Source organism: Clupea harengus, chromosome 13 (genome assembly GCF_900700415.2).
Source record: "Clupea harengus chromosome 13, Ch_v2.0.2, whole genome shotgun sequence".
Lineage (NCBI taxonomy): Eukaryota > Metazoa > Chordata > Actinopteri > Clupeiformes > Clupeidae > Clupea > Clupea harengus.
Window position 1 is genome coordinate 3,599,497 of NC_045164.1, and position 21,432 is coordinate 3,620,928.

At 42.7% G+C, this 21,432-nt stretch overlaps 2 protein-coding genes across 3 annotated transcripts; both read right to left on the reverse strand.

Annotated features, from left to right (window-relative positions):
- Nucleotides 1-525: 525 nt before the first annotated feature.
- hkdc1 (hexokinase domain containing 1) lies at nt 526-13,220 on the reverse strand. Of its 2 annotated transcripts, XM_031579435.2 has the most exons (19): nt 13,121-13,220; nt 12,461-12,546; nt 10,731-10,893; nt 8,694-8,842; nt 8,330-8,449; nt 8,051-8,146; nt 7,791-7,890; nt 7,385-7,568; nt 6,885-7,040; nt 6,474-6,707; nt 5,915-6,219; nt 5,341-5,489; nt 4,900-5,019; nt 4,570-4,665; nt 4,299-4,398; nt 3,766-3,952; nt 3,291-3,446; nt 2,638-2,871; nt 526-2,324 (listed from the first exon to the last, which is right to left on the reverse strand). In XM_031579435.2, the coding sequence occupies exons 2-19, from the start codon at nt 12,521-12,523 to the stop codon at nt 2,186-2,188; spliced, it is 2,751 nt and encodes a 916-aa protein (XP_031435295.1). In that variant the 5' UTR covers nt 12,524-12,546; nt 13,121-13,220; the 3' UTR covers nt 526-2,185. The 2 variants fall into 2 exon arrangements, with proteins under 2 accessions (XP_031435295.1, XP_031435294.1); XM_031579434.2 differs by lacking the exon at nt 13,121-13,220 and having other exon boundaries at nt 12,461-12,821.
- A 749-nt stretch (nt 13,221-13,969) lies between these two features.
- supv3l1 (SUV3-like helicase) lies at nt 13,970-20,610 on the reverse strand. Its single transcript, XM_012817108.3, has 15 exons — nt 20,166-20,610; nt 19,871-19,948; nt 19,641-19,748; nt 19,118-19,232; nt 18,789-18,957; nt 18,398-18,509; nt 18,078-18,155; nt 17,765-17,856; nt 17,304-17,484; nt 16,902-16,995; nt 16,500-16,719; nt 16,231-16,311; nt 15,854-16,030; nt 14,803-14,951; nt 13,970-14,476 (listed from the first exon to the last, which is right to left on the reverse strand). The coding sequence occupies exons 1-15, from the start codon at nt 20,452-20,454 to the stop codon at nt 14,074-14,076; spliced, it is 2,346 nt and encodes a 781-aa protein (XP_012672562.1). The 5' UTR covers nt 20,455-20,610; the 3' UTR covers nt 13,970-14,073.
- Between the last annotated feature and the right edge of the window lie 822 nt (nt 20,611-21,432).

Sequence of the window (21,432 nt, forward strand, 5' to 3'; positions counted from 1 at the left end):
AGCAGGCAGTGTGCATGGAGCTCGTGAGTGACACATCGTGCAGCTGGTCCAGTTTAAACCCCTCCGCTTTAATCCCACCTCAGCTTTAACTCGGTTAACGTGCACCTGAACGTGCTAAGGTAGCACCTGACGGACTAGCTGAGTGTGGGTTAGGGCATTTCTGGAATAGGGGTAAGTAAAAAATGAGGAATGGCAAAGGAGATTGTAAAAGTGAGACATGATTGAAAATTATGGTGCCCAAACCATGAACATGAAGTTTTGAAATACAGTAAAAAATTGTTTTAAAAAAAAGAAACAAAGGGTATTCATGTTTTACAGATTACCCAAACAGTGAGATATGAATTGTGATAACAACTGTACAGTCTATCGTCTACAGTAATTCACAATACAGTGAATGCAAATGACTTATTTTAGGGCTACAGGATCAATATGGCCTAGGGGCAGAGAGAGCAGTTGCTCAATGCAGAATCGGATTAGTGTAACACAGAATAAAAAAAAAACTGTAATGACCAGCTGAATCAAGGCTTCTCTTTGGCACTCAATGTCATTTATTCAGACGGAGAACAACTGAAAACAGAATGAGGGAAAGGCACTGGGTCCTACACACAGGCACAGTTTACAGGGTAAAGGTGGACACAGAAGACAGGAAACTACACAAGGCATCACACACAACACACAGACTCCTAATCGCTAACAGAAGATACATGCTGACCTTAACATACAAAGGGAACATGACTTACCCCTAGAATTACACATTACACCCTACGGCTACTACAGGCATGGAATTATGGGTGAGCTCACCATACCTGGAACACAAACACAGCCCTGCATTCTACAATACATTTAGATAATCAAAGTATCTGGGCCAACTTCTTTGTGCAGACTTGGTGGACATGGCTCAATTGGGTGAAATGTATTAAATAGTATGTATCAAATAAAGTGAACAAAAATTAACTATCTCAATCTTAGGGAAGCCAACTTTTATGATTGCAAAAATAACAAACAAGGCCACTTTGCCACTCCAGACTGGCCTTGGGGGAGTGACTGTGCGGCTCAGTACTGATCGTGTCAGGAGGCAGAAGGAGTGTTTAACATCCTGGTAAGTGTGTCTCTGCGGCGTCGGCGGTGGTGGCGGCGCGCCCTTGGGGCCCAGAAACGTGTTTCCTTTGGAGCTTTCTGAGGGACGGCATCAGGGGCACACGCAGGGCTCTAATGAATAGTGTATAACATTCCATTCCAGCCAACTCCCCCCTCTGCCTCGGCCCCTGCAAGCCATTCCTTCAGTGCACTCGCGCAAAGCCGGACACACACACACAGACACACACACACACACACAGAGACACACACACACACACACACACACACACACACACACACACACACACACACACACACACACACACACACACACACACACACACACACACAAACCACATGTCTCCCTGCCTCCTCACCATCAGCGCCAAACACCTGACAACACAAAGACAGCATTTATGCATCATGAGGACCGTCTGATCTGGGCAGCTGTATTTAGGCCCAGGAAAGGTAATTATATATCAGGACACGGAGCTGCTCTTCTACACGTTGCGCCTCCAGACAGAACAGTAGCTTCTGGCAGGCTTCCTGAAAGCCATTTTATGGTCCGTATACGCCGCAAAAATCTTTAACCAGCTCAAACATTAACAATTTTATCACTGTGTTAGATGGCCTCTCCAACCTCATACAGTTAGCCTGACAAAACACTTTCATTTGTTTGTATAAGACAATGCCACAGCTAATCCAAATATCATTCACAACTCTAAACATTATCAGCATTCCTGAGATAAGTGCACATATCCACACAAAGCTGACTCCAGATACCACTGTTTGAGATATAGCTTTTGATACCTCTTAAGGGGTTAGGAAAAGTGCTACAAACATGTAGAGAATATGAAGAGATGCTTGAGAATTGCTTTTGGCCACTTTTATACAGGATTCATCTTAAGATTCCTGAGGCCCTGATTAACCTTCACACATTCTGTACCAAATATTAATAATAAAAAAATTGTCCACTGTGAAAGTCATAGGTGTGGCATTCAAATTGTCCACTGAATTTCCCAAATGACTGAAGACTCCAGTGTGCCTTGTATGAATCGTTGCCAGTGGTGTTGTCTGAACAGGCCGGAGCCATCGTGACATTTTTATGTTATGTCTCTCCATTGAAACTTTTTGCCACAGCGGTGATAAGTGCAGCCCCTTTCCCACTGCCGTCTTCTGATAGCACAAACTCCACGTCACACTTGGGAGCCAGCTCCTTCACTGTGTCCTTGAGGATCCGGGAGAAGCTACAACACAGACAAAAGCATGTTAGCTGTGGAATCTGGATACTGATTAGACTCTAATCTGTCTTGTATTTCGGGTGACTTTTGGTATTTCTGGAATACTCTAATCATTAGTAGAGTATTCCAGAAATACCAAAAGTCACCCGAAATACAAGACAGATATTGAAATTGATAACTGAGTAGCAGGGTATTATGTCCAAGACAGTGCATCAACTTACAAATAATCTCACTACATGCCTGCTTACTAATACCTCATGTGACAAAATTCATGAGAAATTCAAGGGTTGGAAGCATGAGATTAGAACCCCTCACTTACTGTGGATGGAGCTTGTAGAGAGTCCCATCCACCCCCACAGTAACATCCAGATGGTCCAGTCCTCGGTTCTCACGAATCTTGTCCGCCACGGCAGCCATTCCGGCTCCGCAGAGCTGAGCGGCGCGGTGGGAAACCGCTCCACACACTTCCTTCACGATGATACTGTCATCACAGGTGCTGTCCAGGCCCAGCTGCTGCAAGATGCACCTCACTTGCAAAAGGGCCAGCCGGTCACTGAGTGGGGATTTTTAATGGGTACACTGGTCACAACAGCCAGACAGGCAACAGATCACTTTTCCCAGCAAGTCATGAAGGATAGAGTATGCTTGAAATCTGACAGAACAGTTTACTGATTGCAGATATGGTGACAATGGTAGTATCAACATTTCGTATCTAAATATCTACATTTTGTTTTGTCATTTTGTTTTAATACACAATAGTCTTTTTCCTAGTGTGTATAGATACAAAGACAGACAGATGTCATAATTGTTTATGTAACTGAAGGCCACCTTGAAGTCTCCAAGAATGTTCAGTGGTAAGACAACCTCACTGAGGAGGTGAGTGAGGTCCACAAAATCAAATTAACATCTATGACTCTGGAAGACATAATGTTGAGGGCAGCCAAGAGACTATGACACACAAAAGTACTGCACCTCTCAATCTGTGAGAGGAACTTGGTCTCGAAGATGCCCCTGGTCTTCAGGGGTTCTGTGATGTGTCCTCGGAACAGCAGCCCGCGGCTTGTCAGGTCAATCAGTATTTGTCGCACAATCTCCCCCAAGTACATACCACTAGTCATCTTCTCAAACCTGCAACCAGTGTCACAAAAATACGTGAAAAGTGCACCATAGGCAGACACATTGTAGTGCCTTATTTCCTCCTTTTGTCTTTGTCTTCCTGTCAAATTTAATGTTGTAGTGTAGCTTTGTAATCGGTATCATGCTGCCCTCTACTGGTTATACAGCTCAACTGCTTTACCACAGCAACAACAGTAAAAAGCTCCAAACTCCACACTAGGACTAGAATGTCCATTAGATAACAGTGACGTTCATCACAAATGTTTATCACTTTTTTAGGTTTACCAGCACATTCATAGGAAGCAGTGGCAGGGTCTACTGAGCTCCATACCTCTGTTTTCCATTGTTCAGGGAGCCTTCATCCACCTCTTGGTCATACTTGGTCCTGATGCCCTCTATGTCCTCTAGGTTCTCTCCGAAGCCCCCCCACTCTGTGTTCACACACATCTGCCCCTCATCGCCCTCCGCCGTCTCGATGTTTCTCATCTCCTCCATGTAGCACACGTTGCTGCCCGTGCCTGAAGTGGCACAGAGGAGAAGACTGACAAGGCTGTGTCTCAAGAGAGAACTCATAATTGGGTTTCCTTTCAGGTGTGAATTAAGTATTGGGAAATAATTACAGTAAGCCTTAAATGGCACATTGGAATAATTAGAAAGTACTTTCATAAGCTGGAATAAGTTTCGCAACAATTCTATTTTTACATTGTAGTTTTACAACAGTCTCTACGTAAACTATACAAGTAAAGTAAACTATACAAGTAAAATAAACTATACAAACACAGCAGGGAAAAGCATGTAAATTCGGAACATTTCAAGGGGAACTCTGTAAATGTGGCCTCATGTTTCCACTGTTGGATGACCTACCAGCAATGAGTCCAATCTGACATTTGGGATCCTCATACGCACATGTCATCATTGTGCCAACTGTGTCATTGACAACAGCAACAATGTCAAGATCAAATTCCTAAAATTAAGCAGACATTATATTTATGAGTAAATATTAATAACATTGTAAAATCACCATTAGTCCAATATTGCCCCATCTAAAACACCCATACTATGCACTAAAAGGAGTTGTCTACAAGATTAAAAAAAAATTCTATTGTTTTCATATCTATCTAAGTTATGCACTCACATTTCTTCTTTTGATGGCTTCCCTCAGCATTTCGACAACATCATTTCCTACGCAATCCGTGGCTTTGAAGCCTTTAGTCCAGCTGACCAAAGTCCCCTGGGAAAGTTAGCACAATGGAGAGACATTGAAAGAAAACTAACAAACCTGAACACAAAAAGTCCACAATCACAATTCTTGAGAGAAAGACAGTTTCTTGAAGCAGACAAAATACCTACAATAGCCTTTTCATACAGTAAGAAAGGTGTGCTTTTTAAATCATATATACAAGATCTATCATAATCTCAATAGAGAGGCTTGCTGAATTAATGAAAATAAAATGTGTGCTTTTACCTTGTCAATGCCAGTCTGCCGGCATGGAAAAGAGAATGTGAAGCCCAGGGGGAGACGAGTGTTCTTCATACCCATGTAGTCCAGGAAGTCAGAGATGCACTGAACAATGTGGTCAAATAGCTGATGGACAGACACAGAGGAGAACATAAACCAATGAGAGACTGAAAGTTATTTAAACTCTCCAAATTATTACCAGTGCTTCTATCCTCAACACAAACAATGGTATGTATGCATTTGCCAGCAGATGAGATAAGTGGCTGTAATTTACAAATAGGTCCCTGAACTAAACAAGCAGGCTATTGTTTAGGGTTGGAAAACATGACAAGAGGTTCCCTGTTGCGACTGAGGTGAACTGTCATCTAAAACTGCCTCTACCATAGTAATGAAATCCAGCTGAGATACTATTACAGTTAACTACTTAGATACCCATCCACCCCTCACCTCCTCTCCCGTGCCCTGCATGATCTCCTGAGGGATGGCGTAGATCTTGTTGTACATGCGGACAGATTTGCGCAAGCCAGTCCTGATCTTCACCACCAGCACCCGGAAGTTAGTTCCCCCCAGGTCTAAGGCCAGGTACTTCCCCGTCTCTGCAACACAATGTGGAATCTTGAACAACATAGTTCCTGATGGGAACCTTGTGAAATAACTGTGTGTGTTTTACATCAGTGCCAGACAAACTCCTGTTTCCTGCAGGACACATTGTTTCAGAAATTGCACCTCCACTTTGAACAATAGTTGAATAATCTTTTTTTGTAATTTCAAGAACTAGTATAGGAAAACTGTACATAGATAGATAGATGGATACTTTATTTATCCCGATGGAATTATTTATCATTAGTATAACAGTACATTCTCTTAGGCCATCCCCTCACATTGATGTTTGACTGGCACAGTGAGAGGGATCCTATTTATCAAAAGCATCCTAACCTGCAGATCAAGAAACTGATAAGAGAGCTCTCAGTACTGCATCCTTATGGTAGGGTCATTGGTACCCGAGTCAAGCATTTCTCACCTGACCCATCAGGGGTGCGGCAGACGTAGGAGGGCAGCATTTTGACAGAGGCCGTGCTGTGCGAGTCCTTCTTCAGCCCCCTCTCCAGCTCCGCCCGCATGCGGTCTCTTACTTGCTGTAGTTGCTCCTGGTCCAGCCTGAAGGTGGCCAGCGTGTCGTCGATCTCCTGCCGCTGCGACATCAGACGCTGAGCCACAGCCGTCACCATGGCAGCGCCCTTGCCGCTGCCGCTCTCTGACAGTACGAAGCGCACGTGGCAGTCAGGCACGAGCCGACGGACCACCTTGTGAAGCCGTTTGGCATACCTGAGGAGATGGGGGAGAAGCCTGTGTCATCACATCATCATAACACTGTAATAAGATTGACATTTGGTCTTGATTTTAACTCATGAAATTAGCCTTAACAAGCAACACAACTTTATTTAAGTTCTACAAACACGCAATATCATGACCACTGGAGTATGAAAATTCTGGTTAATTACATGTACACAACTTACTCCATTCTACTTCAAGGACAGTGCATTGGTTTCTCAAAACAATCATATCCTGTGTGTACGTACTGTGGATGCATTCTGTAGACCGTGCCATCCATTCCCACCGTGGTCCTTAGGCTCTTCAGCTTGCGGTTCTCTCGAATGCGGGTGAGGATGGCAGCCAGGGCCGCGGCACACAGGTTGGCCGATCTGAATGACACGATGGTGCAGACCTGCTGCACGGCGACGCAGTCGTCTGTAGAGGGTTGCAACCCAAGCTCTGTCAGGATCTGCTTGGTGTTCTTCAGCCCATCTTTGTACCTGTAAAATCCCACCAGATCACTTCAACAGCCCGTCCTATTATATACTTTAGCTAACATATTAAACAGAGTATCACGTTGGTAATATGAATATCACTGAACTGGCTCACGCCTCCTAACACAGTCACAGTTAGGAGGGGTGAGCCAGTTCAGTGAGGTGGCTGAAATGTCCTCTTACTGTTCAATCTGGCAGACGTGTTTGGTCTGGAATTTGCCTTTGGTGCGTAGGGAATCGGAGATGACTCCTCCAAACAGCAGGCCCTTCTTGGCCATCTTCAGCAGGATCAGTCTCACCAGCTCCCCCATGTACAGGCCACTCACCATCTTCTCAAACCTGGAGATACAGACCAACACAGAATGTGTGTGTCAGTAACTCAAGCCAGTGCTGGGAATGTGAGGTCACAACACTGTTCCTTATTTCTCAAGCCTCAGAGGCCATGTTTGGACGGAGCAATTTAGCAATTACCAATCAATCTGTGTCCAATGGAGAGATATGTCCATCCATTTTGGGAAGGAAGTCTGATTTTAGGAGCTGTATTCAAGGTTATACGCAAGGAACTCCATGCATTTAGATCCATTCTTTTCTTTATGAAAGAGGCACCCAGATTCTAAGAGGTGAAAATGTCAATCTGTTGACCTGTGGTTTTGTGACCCTTTAAGGAACTAAGGAACACTTACAGCTGCTTTTCAGCATTTGAAGACGCTGCGTCAATCTCGCGGTCAAAGCCAGTGATGTAGTCATCCAGTGCACCGTCGTCCCCAAAGGCGCCCCACTCTGTGTTGATGCACATCCTGCCCTCGTCTCCCTCCACCAGCTCAATGTGTCTCAACTCCTCCATGTAGCACGCATTGGTCCCAGTACCTTAAGACAAAGCCACCCAGGGCGTTGGTAAGTAACAGTAACAGCAGTAGCAATTGCATTTGCATAAACAGAAAGAAATAGTTAGGTATTTTTTGAGGAAGAAAGGAAGAAGGACATTAAGAAAAAATATAAACCTGGAGCGATAAAGATGTTGATGATGTCTTCAGTTCTCTGAGAGATAGAGAACTTAATATTGAACGCTGCCATTAAACGTAAACTCACCAACTATGACACCAACTTCACAGCGCTGGTCGTCATATCCACAAGTCATCATGGTGCCCACTGTGTCATTCACCAGGGCCAGCACATCAACATCAATATCCTGCACATGCCAAATGTTCAGATCAATAGGTGTTATGAAACTAGGCAGATTTGTTTTAGGCATTTCAACTTTGATGCATCTATATATTAAAAATATATTTATTTTGTTATAATTCAGTATGTATTAAGTAACAGAAAAGAAAAGAAAATGTCCCCTTTACCTTGACTCTGTTGATGGCCTGTCTCAAGGACTGCGCAACGTTTGTTCCCTGCACTCCTCTGGCTTTGAAGTGCTTTGTCCAGGACAGCAAAACACCCTGGAAATAAACACAGTCCACTCTAGCACTCCATCCCACCTGCTCAAAGGACCATCTAGTATGGTATGCTATCAGGCCTTCATGACAACAAGATAATCGCTAAGCATGGTCATTTTAGGAAGCTTCCACCAACAGCTATATATTGTAAACAAATGCTTCAGTTACAGTAGCATAGCGCGATACCTCGTTCAGCCTCGACTGTGCACATGGAAAAGAGAAGGTAAAGCCCAGGGGTTTCTTCTTTTGATTGATGCCATTCCTCTGCATGAAGGCCTTCAGAGACTCGGCTACATGGTCAAACAGCTGAAAGATGGAGCATGTCATGATATCTAACAGTGACACTTAATTACCATGAAGTCATATTGCAAGACTTCTTTTTATTGTAAGATCTTCTTCCCAGTGGTGTTGCTGCAAGTCTACCCTCAACCTCTTGACATCGTGACGCTGACCATTGATGAGAAGAGAAACTCTTTTACACATCTTCAATATTTATAGGAAATACATTTGAGTGAGATAACTGTGCCATGAAGGTGTGGGGAGATCTCACCTCGGTACCTCTGCCATTGAGGACCTCCTCAGGTATAGGGTAGGTCTCGCTCTCCATCTGAACCTTCCTCTTTCCATTCTCAGACACCTTTACCTGAAGAACCTTAAACCTGGAGCCGCCCAGGTCCAGCGCCAGGAACTCGCCCTTCTCTGCAGAGAAAATAAAAACACACAAAACACATTAAAGATCATTACTCATATCGTTATAGTTACGGTGTTTAGCAAACACTTTGGTTCAAAGTGACTTAAAAAAACATTAGATTAAAAAACAGTAAAAACAACAATGAGATATAATTCAATAAGCATAATTAAATTACATTTAAACCATCAATAATATTAATAATAGTACCAAATAACACCAGATACCAAACTACAGTTATGATTACATTTATAAAGTATGCCTTAAACAAATGACCTAACAAATGCTGTTTAAAAAATATGAGTTTTAAAATGCTTTGTGAATGTACTAAGGCTGTTGTTGGAATGAACAGTACTAGGTATGTCATTCCATCACCGAGATACCATGAACGAAAAGAGTCTTGACTGCGATCCCTTGCTGCTGTGAGAAGGCAAAGACAACAGACGCTCATCGGAGAAGCAAAGTGGTCAAGAGAGGGAATAGAGCTAAATCATAGCATTTAAATGGGCTGGTGCAGATCCAGTGGCTGTCCTATAGGTGAGAGTGAGATATTTAAATGTAATTCTAGCAGGAACAGGGAGCCAGTGAGGGGTGACTAGCAGAGGAGTTACATGTGTCCCCCTGGCTGGTCAAAGACTACTGCACGGACATTCAGTCTCATCTGCAACAGTCTCACTACACATGCAGGCAGGCCCGTTAAAATTGCATTGCAGTAGTCTAGTATAGACATAACTAGGGCCTGCAGAAGACATTGTGGAACATATTGTGTGAGTTAGGGTCTGACCTCAAATTTGTGCAGATTAGTTGGGGTCAATGAAGATGAAACGAAATGGGATGTTAATATTTTGTGGGATAGCCAGATTGGCTGGGAATACCAGGAGCTCGGTTTTTGAAAGATTGAGCTGAAGGTGATGACCCCTCATCCAAACTGAAATATCACTGAGGCATTCAGAAATTTGAGACGATATTATAGTCATCCAAGGGGAAGGACCAGCACAGTTGAGTATCCACATTACAGTGGTAGGAGAACCCATGGGAACGTATGACCTCACTGAAGGGGGAGGTGTAAATAGAAAATAGGAGGGATCTTGGGGTTTTGACACTTGTCCCTGCCAAGACACACTGAATGAATGTCCACTGAAGTATGATTCAAACCAACTAAATGCTTTCCCTGGAATTCCCAGTTAGGACAACAAAGAAAGGAGGAGGTCATGATTCACTGTGTCAAAGGCTGCTGACAAGTCTAGTCAAATCAGAACTGATGACTGAGCAGAGGGTTTCGCTACTCTCAATTTGTCACATAGAAAAGAGCAGTTTCAGCAGAATGACCAGTTTTAAAACCAGACTGCTTAGGGTCTAGCAAATTATTTTGAGACAGGAAATCTCACATTGTTCACATTAGACAGGTTAAATTAAACTTTCTCAAGCAAAGGAGTAACCTGAACCTGTCTGAATGATGTAGGAAAGTTTCCCAAACTGAGCGAAGCATTTATGATATGTGTGATTGGCACGTCAAATTGTAGGTGAGATAGATTGGAGAAAGGTGGAATGGGATCCAGAGGACATTTCGTAGTATGGCTATGTTGAAGAAGCATAGAGACTTCTTTCTCATTGACAAAGTATATAAAACACATGATACAGGGCACTGTGCCATATCCATTTTTACATTACAATGATAAATATCTTAAAACGGCCTCGTCACAATCTGCTAATCAAAATGCTCATACCTGTAAAGGGTTAAAGGAATTCATTCATTGAGGCATTTTAATCTGCCCTCTATTATTTAGTTACACATTCCTAACCACAAAAAAAAGTGCTAGGCCAAAGGTAAACAGGTAAAAAGTTCTGATCTATAAACCATCTGAAGAATGTCACTAATGTTGACTTCTCACTACTCACCTGAGCCGTCTGGGGTGGAGCACACGTGGGTCGGTAGCATCCTCACAGCAGCCGTGGCGTTGCTCTCCCCGGACAAGCCTTTCTCCATCTCGGCACGAAAGCGCGCTGAGATGTCCTTCAGCTGCTCGTCTGACAGGCGCATTGCGTACAGGAACCTATCCACCTGCAAAAGAAAATGACAACCCGTCAGATCAGAGACTAGGACAAAAAACTATTCTGATGTACGCTGATGTGAAACACTGACACGGAGACATCTACAGAATTGTTTAAGTCTACCATGAAATGCAGTACAGACAAAGTAGCATTTTCTCAGTGCATATTTTTCCTTGGGAATTATGTCTATGGATATGATATTGCATCCATATGCAAACATATACTGTATATATATATATATATATATATATACACACACAGCTATAAGATTCTCCAGTGATGGTTTCTGTCGGACCATGTTGCATGAAGCATTATAAGTAATGTAACTTTGGTATCAGATCTTGCAGTGTCTGCTAAAGGAAGTCAGTGCTCTCTACAGGACCAGGGTGTTATTCTTTTTCTAGTCATTGAAACAGACTTGACATTTGGAAAGTGAATGCTGGGAACACTGTTAGGTTAATGTGCAACAACTGTAAAATAATTCTTGTCCAAATCCAAAACAGCAACAGCCATTGTGTTAAGTCATTTGAAGCTGACTTCATGTACGCAGGTGGTTCAGTTGTCTGGTTTGAGATTTGCTGTCTTTGGCCTTGTACTCAACTTCCTGAAGCCAGACATCAAACCAAACTAAATAGTCAAGTGTGTGTCTCTGTGTGTGTGTGTGTGTGTGTGTGTGTGTGTGTGTGTGTGTGTGTGTGTGTGTGTGTGTGTGTGTGTGTGTGTGTGAGAGAGAGAGAGAGAGAGAGAGGCAAAGACAGGAAGACAGCTGGAGAGCTTTGTTGTCGATACAGACTGGTTTACATTTCACAAAGTGAAGCAATGATCAAAGCAAAGCATGTGGACAACTGAAGGCAACTCTCACATGAACCACTGGATTATTATACAACCATGACTTTACTGACAAGGACTGCATCAGTGTATTCAATGCCATTTCATCACACCTTTCATCCAACTCAATGGAAAAAGAGTGAGTCTGACTCTGAAGCACACAGGGCAAGGTCCTTTCTCTCACTGGCATTTCCACTATCATCCCACATGGCCTGATGAGGCAGAGGAGTTAATGATTTGTCAGTGAACAGCAGGAAATGGATCGCCACTCATCATCGGCTGTAGGCGAGGAGCTCCTCACTGACAAACGTATCAGAGGGATTATACAAACGCAGACTGACAGTTAAGAATGTTTTTGTTCAGATGCCTCGTGTAGACATTCAATTAGCAAAAAACAAGGATATTTCCAAGACGCTTTGATCAAATAATATCCAGACAAAATGCATTCAAATCATGTAAGAAATATATGGCACACCTGACATGTTTGAATCTATACTTAAAAGATGCCTTTTAGACAAACATGTTCATTGAAACCATTTTGCTTTGTTATTATCAGTATTCATTTGCTTCCTTTGTCACTTTTCATTGAAGTTTCAAGTTAGAATCAGTACAGAGATGCGTGTGAAACAACTGGAATACAGTTAAACAGTTGGGATTACACCTTTCACATCCAAAAGAGCAATTACACACAAACAATTGGTGATTTCACAATAACAAAAATAAAACTAAAGAATGTGAAAACACTTCACCTTTTTGATTTGGTCCTCCTGTAGCTTGGAGAAGTAGAAGGAGAGCAAATGCACTGCAAACATCTTGACTTCTTAAGGTAGTGCTGCTAAAAAAAAAGAAGCCTCAGTTGAGTGTAAAAAGCCTTTTCTCCAATTCAAAACAGTTGCATTCGTACTTTCCAGTTATGTCTCTAGCTCTCAAGTTCTCAGTCGTGTTTCAGTTAAGCTTCTGTGAGATTAAGGGAGAGTTTCCCTCTCTGGGCTGTTTTTCTCAGTGCTGAGGATTTAAGCTTCTGCCCTCTCTCCCCTCCTCTCTCCTTTAGCTCAATAATTAATGGCCCAGTCTTTACCCCACCAACCACTCCTGGACCTCTCCTAGCAGGGAGCCGTTGCCTTTAGTCCAGGCAAAGGTCTTTCCTAAGCGAACGAACAATCAGTGTAGTGGCAAGATGAAGACTGAGGGCATGTTAAGAACAATGGAGCCAAATATAAACTAACATTGTATAAACACTGAATGTGTCTATTGTGTATTAAAAGACTGAGGTAAAAACCATGTCTAGGAAAGAAACTCCCCAGAAACACACTGTACTTCTGAGGTTAACTTAGCTTACATTCTTACTGAAAATCTATGCATTTGGATTTGTTTGAACTGTGCTACAAGTCATGATTCATAAAACTTACCTGAATTAATAAATATCATATAGGCACTCTGATGGTGTGTGAAGATCATGTGAGAAACCTTATATCGCACTTACATTGCCATTACCTACCCATGGCAGGCAAGAACAGTTGTTTTGATATGAGCGATTAACAGTAGTGATTTAAACAGCTTTGGACTCAGCCGGCCCTAAAACGATGGTATCCATGGTACCCAGTGTTGATTTAGGACAAGGCGCTTTAGCAAACAGAAACAGAGATGAGGAGGCAACACTTAAATATTTTGGCAAAAGTCTCACTTACCTATAGTGATCGTGACCTGACTGTAACAGAGCGATCAGAATCATCCTATAAAAAAGACACTAATTGAAAAACAAGTGTACTTTGGACTGGGCTCATAAAAAATGCAATGAAACTATGTCATCAATAGGTTTATGATTTTATTACAGAGGGTCAATGCATAATTCACTCATTAGCCCAGTATACAAAAAAGATTCTTCAATTGTATAAAACTATGACTTGTGTATGACTGTACTGCTGTAAACTACTGACTCGTATCGTGTTCACCAACAAGAAAAAAATACCAAAGGCCTGTATTTTGAAACTGGAGCTCATCCTCACAGATGATATGGGTTAACTAAGTTCTTTTTGGGGTTGAAGTGAAAGTAACTGAAAATAGTAACTTCTCCTGTCTGGAGCTGACATTGTTAAACAGGAAATGTCCAAGCTGGGGTGCTACCTTGTTATATGCAGTTTACACCACTGGAACCTCAATGCTTCCCCTTAATATGATGATGTTTGGTCATTTAAGTGGTTTTGAGTTATAACCATAGCCCCCTAAAATGCCCAAAAAAAGGCAGACTCTAGGATATATTTAGTGCCATAAAGTTTTTAAAGCATCATACAGCATACACACACACATACAAACACATACACACAGTGTTCAACTGGAGCAACACAGCCAGCTTCGATGGAAATCACTTCTTCTTATTGGTCTTCTTTCCTTTTGTCGCGTTTCCCATAGAAGTCTTTCCCGTGCCTCCATCTTGGCTCAGCCTTTTGGACCACTCCTTCTGCAGTTGCTGTAGCAGCTCTGGTGTGAGCAGTCCATCCTGAACCAGCTTGGACCCCAGGGAGCTGTCAGCTCTTCCGGACGGGCCTCCCAGGCTCAGGGCCTTGGCTCCTCGGCCTCTGGAGCCTGTGGTCTGGTTGTGGGAGGCGTTTGTGCCGGTGCCAGGGGCTACACCTGGCTTGGCCTGTGACTCGGAGGCTCGGATGAGGCGAGTGATGCTGCGAACGCCCTCTTGAATGATGGTGTCCAGCTCCTTCTGCGCCTCACGCACCAGGTTGGCGTCAGGGAACATGTCCATGAAGCGGTAGCTGGCAAGAGAAATGCAGAGGAACAGCTGTTACAAATGGGGGTGTAAAATTACAGATGGCTGCCAAAAGAAATGTAGAGGAACATCTGTTCCAAATGGGGTGTAAAATTTCCTTTGTTAAAATATGAGACTTTTTCTGTAACCAACCATTTTGTCTGCAAACAGCATCACGACTACTGCTCATTTTTTGATTTAAGCAATGAAGAATAGTCATAACGGTCATAACCTTTTTTGTCACAATAGTGTCTGCCAAATACATAAACACAAACATAACCACACTCCAACTCAGTGTCAAAATCATACTGCTGTGTTGAGACGGATGCACACCTGAGCCACAGGTAGAGGTCCAGGACGTCATGCACCGCTTCCAGGTGCATCAGGTCCTTGATGTTTTTGGGCGGGACCAAGGGCCAGTTGACGTGCCGGCACACCCATTCAAAGGTCAGTGGTTCATCCCGACTGAACTGCCTGGCGAACTGAAAGAGACCCAGACACAGTCCTCAGTGAACCCAGTCATAAACCATATCTGATAGGCTGCTCAACAGGAAATGACAAAGGTAAAGCTGATAGGGGCAGGAAATGTAGTATAAAACCATAAAGACACATGGTTATGGCTTCTTATGAAGCTGATGACATGTATGAGCAAGTCTTGTACATTTGTTCATGCTGGTGAGCCAGGTGACCTACAGTATGGCTATGTGAGGTGATAACACTGGATAGTGTCATGGGTCGACAAACTGCTCTTTTCTACAGGACCATCAAGACTGAGCGGCACAGTGCCGAGCCTGCTTGCTCTACTTCAGGCAATAATAACCCCTAACGCTCTTGTAATCTTCCCAGTTGATTCAGTCAAGATCGCACATCCCGAAAGAGACATACAGGCCTACATAAACATTGCCAACAGAGAGGAGACTTAATTTAGAAAACAAATACTACAGGACCCCTGACCCTATGTAATGGCAAAGACAGCCACTATAGGAGGTCACAGCAGCAAGACCAACAGACGTCCAAACCTGATAGACTACCAGCTATAGGCAGGACTTTCTGGAAATACAACTCCATGAGGAAATACAACTCAATGGGACATAACGTCACCTCTGAAGCACCACAGGGGCTGAGCTGGGGGGATGGTGGGGATGGAAGTGGTCACAGATTGAAGCATGCTTATAATAAACAACGGTGACATCCTAATGAAGAAACAACAGGAGGAGCCAATCAGATTAATTGCTGCCTTGACATTTTCTCTGAGGTGAAGGTCATCAACCTAAGACTTAGGTTGATGACCTCAGGTCCTAAGTTAAGACATGCATATAACAGGGATGTCTGTTTTATTGCAGTTGGACTTTGGTGGCACCAGAGGGCGCCATGACATTGGTACCTTGAGAAAGGAAGTGCAGAGGAATGGCTGCTTCTTGTTGATGGGGGCCGTGCAGAAGACGTAGCGTGAGCGCAGGTATAGCGGAATGTGCTGAATCATGTCGGCCAGAAACTTGAACTCATCAATGTTACAGACAAAGTACATCCCATCCACTTGTGAGAGGCTGACAAATATATCCTTGAAAAGAAGATTGAGAAATGACGAGAACTACTTTAGAACCGGACACAGTACATTGACATATCATGTTAGCTACAGGTAAGCGAAGAGCAAAGTGAGTTTTTATTTTACCCTTATACATTCACCTGACAATGGCGCTGCTCATCTCTAACAGTACTGTTTCACAACCTATGGAAGTGTTTAAAAAATGTGTGGCTTACAACGAGATTGGAGAGAGTAGCATCTGGGAGGTGATATGCAAACATCTCAATCTGCTCGGATGTTGGGTGCAATCCTGCTGTCTGTCACAAGAACAGTAGAAAAATCACAGGGTTAAAAGCCTTCATATATGCTAAACCCTATGCAAGGGTTCATTACAAACTGTTAATAGCCAATCAACAAGGTTCTAAACATGACTTAATAAATTCAAAAAACTGCTAATCACAACCGATCACCAACAAGCCCCCCCCCCCCCCACACACACACACACCTCTATGGGGTCGACTGGTCGGCCCATGATCTCCTTAAGGACAGCCAGGTCGTCTCTGTGCATGGTGGTGACCTCGCCCTCCTTAAAGATGGAGCTGAATCGACCGGCTCGACCTGCGATCTGCAGCGCCTGTGAAGTGGAGATGGTGTCCATCTCCTTCTCCCCCTTCTCATTAATGTTGGGCTTCACAAGAGAGTTGAAGATGATGCGCTTGATGCTCCTGAAGAGGACAGACAGGCAAGACACATGAAGACAAAAGCACACCCATAAGACCAAGGTATGGGTTTTATGGACAAATATACTCATTCAAGACATGTTCTGAACTACAAAAAAACACAAGAGAAATGCTATCCAGCAGGGGGTGTTGGGTGTTTTAAAAACAATATAAAGAGGAATACATACAGATTTAATCCCATGCCGATAGCATCTGTAGCAACCAGGATTTTGCAGGGGTCATTTGGGTCATTGAACTTTTTGGCTTGGGATAACTTCGTGCCTGTTGAACAGAGATCAAAAACAGTGCATCAGGGCTATTCCTGCTTAGGCATTTCTTTTGGCAGCTACCAAAACAATTTGGGAAGGTTGCTTTAATATAATCTGATTATAACACAATTTCTTTATCTCATTTTTGTTGATGCTTCACCATTACCACAGTAACCTCAATCATTGCTCACATCCTTATGAAATCTCCTCATGCATGAGTGTTTGTAAGTGTGTATATGTGTGTAACACAGACAGATGCAGTGCGTGAGTGTGTGTGTGTGCATGGACACGAGCGTGTTGGTGTGGCACTGAGTGACTCACCAGGTGGTAGGCTGCCATAGATGACCGCACATTCCTGGCCCCTCAGCTCAATCTGTCTGCTGATGGAGTAGATGTCGTTTTTACTGAAGCACACGATGCAGTCTCCTGGCCTGAGGTTGTCCAACGACTCCACAGCGTGGTCCAGAATGGAAAATGGCGTCAGTCTTTTGTAGGTATTAACCTGGACAGTGGGGAGGGAGAGTGTTGTCAAGAGCTTATCAACGATGTTCTTGCCCTAGGGGGTTGAGTCCCTGGACTCTGTAAAGCGCCTTGAGACAATTTGAATTGTCAATGGCTCCAAACAAATTAATAAAAATATCACCTGAATTGAGTTTAGACATGCAAATTAATTTCCAAATGTTAGCCTAATCCTTGTAGTATATTCAGTAAATTATGTTATACTTTGCAGTTACATTTACATATTTTGAAGAACAGATAGTAATAAGACCCCCTGAGCTTACCTCCACCTCTTCACCTGTGGTGTACATGAGCTCTTTGATGAAGTCGATTGCTGCAGTCTCCCCACAAACATGGATCTCTTCAGCACACAATCCTGCTCGGGCCAGAGTTTTTAAAAGCCTCATGTGCCATGAATTTTAACAGACATTTACATCAAATAATGCCACGGTGGATTCATTCAGCCTGATTTCAAGGCTATGGAAAAAACTTTCAACTGGTAATTAAAGAGCACTGTAATGTGTAGGGTTAGATATGATAGCATTTCTTCTCAGTGAAACAGTTCAGGAAAAGGCACAAAAAGCATCTGCGACTGACCCAAAAGAGCTCTGGTCCATGCCCATCCTCGGGACGGATCTTTGATCATCTGGATCTCATCAATCACGGCCACCTCATCTACATAGTGGATGGACGAAAAAGCCACGTTCTACATATCAGACAGAAGAGGCTGCTAGGACACCGCATTGCTCACAACCATCTGGTCATAGTCTGACTTACCAATCACTGCACAAAGAGTGTTTCATACGTCATGTATATCCAAAGGATCACATATAGACAGACTTTATAAAATATCTATCTAAATATTTAGATATATTTACGATATATCTATCTAAATATCTAAAGACATGAGTACTTACAGGGAGTAGTGACACTGCACATTTCAATGGTGCAGGCCACATGACCCGACTGTCTTCCATCCGCGTCTACAAATGTTCGCTCCTCTCCCGTCACCAGGTCGCAAGGCACGCCCTGCAGGGAAGCACATCGTTGGCTTACTCTGATCACAGCCCAATGGAAAATGATGTGCCATGTCTCCTGTCCTCTGTATGCTTTAAGCAGAAAGACACTATTCAATGTTGTTTTACTTATCATAGAAATCACACTACTTTGAACAGTGTCATCAGATAAACATCAGTGTCTTTTAAAAACATTACAGACATTTGCTGCAGAGAGAGACGTGCCACGATAACCCATATAACTTTAAATGCCTCATGGTGAATGAGAGACAATTCAATGGTTAAAACGTACAGCTTTGTTGCTATTTTCAAATATTTCATGAGCCAGGAGCTTCAACGGCCCACAGTAGACACCAGACTTGGCTGCTAGGTATTTCTGGATGGCTTGATAGGTCTTCCCACTGTTGGTCGGTCCAGCATGGAAGATCACCTTTCTTTGAATAGCTCTTGCTTCAGGGTACCTGTGAAGAGACCCATGTATATAGCAGAATAAAAATGCATAAATGGTAGAATATTGTGCATTGCAGAGGAGATTTTAAAGTACATTTTAATGAAGAAGAAATAGGGTTGTCCACAATAATTTCTGCACTTTACACCTAAAGATGTGCCATTGATGCATACCAGTTGGCTGGAATACGCAAGTCACTGATCTTGCGCAAGTCCTCCATGCAGTCCAACATGGGAAAGATTTGTTTAGCATGTCTGATAAAGTATGGGTAAAGATCATCTACATGTCCTGGAAAACATTAAGGGAAAATGACAACAGTGATCATTTAACAAGTGCATTACATACAATACAAAATAACAATTGTATAGGAAATGTATGTAAAAAATCCAGTTTTGGGGCTTTGTTGCAATTTCCCCTTAGGGATCAAAAATGTAATCTATCTATCTATCTATCTATCTAGACAAAAGTGAGAGCTTTCAGCCTAAGAACAATAGCAAAACTGTAAGGGTGATTTCTGCCCTGACCACCAATATTATGGCTGAATAAACCCTGCAATAATAACACCTTTCTTGTAATCTAAGCAAACACACCTGCTGTTTGAGTTCAATTATATGGTTACTACAAAGTGACTCCCATCCCAAACCTGACAAAGACAGCAGTATCACCATTTAACAAGGGGGATACTACAGAACTAACCTGCCCCACAGCAGATGTCATGGAGAATGATGTGCAGATCTGCAGTGAGAGCAGTCATTTCCAGCACGAACTTCCTAAAACTAATGAATGCCTGGTGAAAGAGCCGAGCTGCAGGGAGACATAACATTAAGTCAGGAAAGCATCGGCGAGCACAGGGAAAGAGAGGAAAACAACAGAAACGAAACCGAAACATAATCGCGTTGTTGCGATGGTGGCTCACTTAACCTTACCATCCAAACCCTGGTCTGATGCAAGTTTCTGCATCTCTTTCCTCTTGTAAAATTTGTTAAGGACCTTCAAAAGTTCACCTGTCGATAAAATCCCAGAAGGCAGTGCTTAGTAACGTTACGACCCATTTCTTCACAAGTCAGCTACCCTAACATCATTTACACACTTCAAATTCTAAATTCAGGATGCCAAAGGGGAAAACTGCCGGCATGATCCACAACGTTAGCTATTACCTATCCCATACTCAAGACTGTCACACGCACACCCCTTGTTTGGTGTTAAAGAAGCAAGGATTACCTTTATCCAGTGGTTGAGACAGCTCAAGTCCTACTTCCCCGTCTCTGACCATTGCACTTTTTATACTGATGGGCACAAATAACGAGGTATCTGGGGGACGAGTTGAATCGTTTGATGATATACTCCGTCTCTGGAAAACTCCACACAACCCATTTTCTTGCAAATATCCAGGGTGAGTAGTCCATAGTTTGTGAACAGTTGTGGTTGCTGATAGGGGTATTGCACGTAATGTTACTCTGTGCTGGACAGGCATGCGAGAAAGAGCTAAGACACAACGATTAACCGACATCTTATATTCACTTGATTAAAAGGAAACAGTAATATGCAACCAGACACACAATTTTACGTGTTTTGAAAAGTCACCATCATTGTTTTGAGACTAAGCTACATAGCCTCTCAAACCAAAGGACGGTCAACCTTACAGCACACTCCCTGTAAAAACGTGCTAAAGGACCCTTGTGATTTAGGGTGTTTGTATTAGTGCCTGATATTTTTTTAGGTGCTTTCGTGCTGATTCTTTATCATTTAAACACGAATTCAACATAGCGGCCTCTGGAAGTCGTTATTACATTCATTCATAACCAATTTGAGATAGTTCGCAAAGATTTGTGAAAAAGCGTTTCAATATCAATTACGGCATATATTTCGATGCTTACCAAAAAGTGTATTAGACTTGTTAAGGACCCACAAAACTAAAGAAAATAACGTTTGTTTTTGGTGAATTTATTTGTAATTTCGTAGTACTGTATTTTAACCATACGCGTAAACAAAGTATGCGCTATGATTAGTTGGTTTAAATAAGCCTGAAGTTTCGTTCGCACTTCTTGTGATACACTATTAGCTTACCTAACACAAACTAGAATTATGAGATGTGGCCCCATCAAGCGGATGGTCGGGGAATGGAAGGCTCTACAGATGAACCAGGCTCAGGAGGCGACAGAACCTGTACACGGACAAAGTTGATGTATCTGAATGTAGAACAACATTGAATGTAGAATAATACCTAATAATATTCTGATGAAATACATTATATATTGCTTGTGAGATAACATGGGTGACACACTCCAGGCCATTGCGTATGACTGTATTCTTCACCTCAGGATACCACATCCCTCATAAATTGTTATAATATTTAATATCAGTCCAGTCCAGATTTGGAACAGAACAAACGTGTATGAAGTGAAATATCTGCATCATTACATGACAAAAATGATCTGATCAAACTGATGCTCAGTGTAGGACCACCACCAATAGAAAAAGAAAGAGA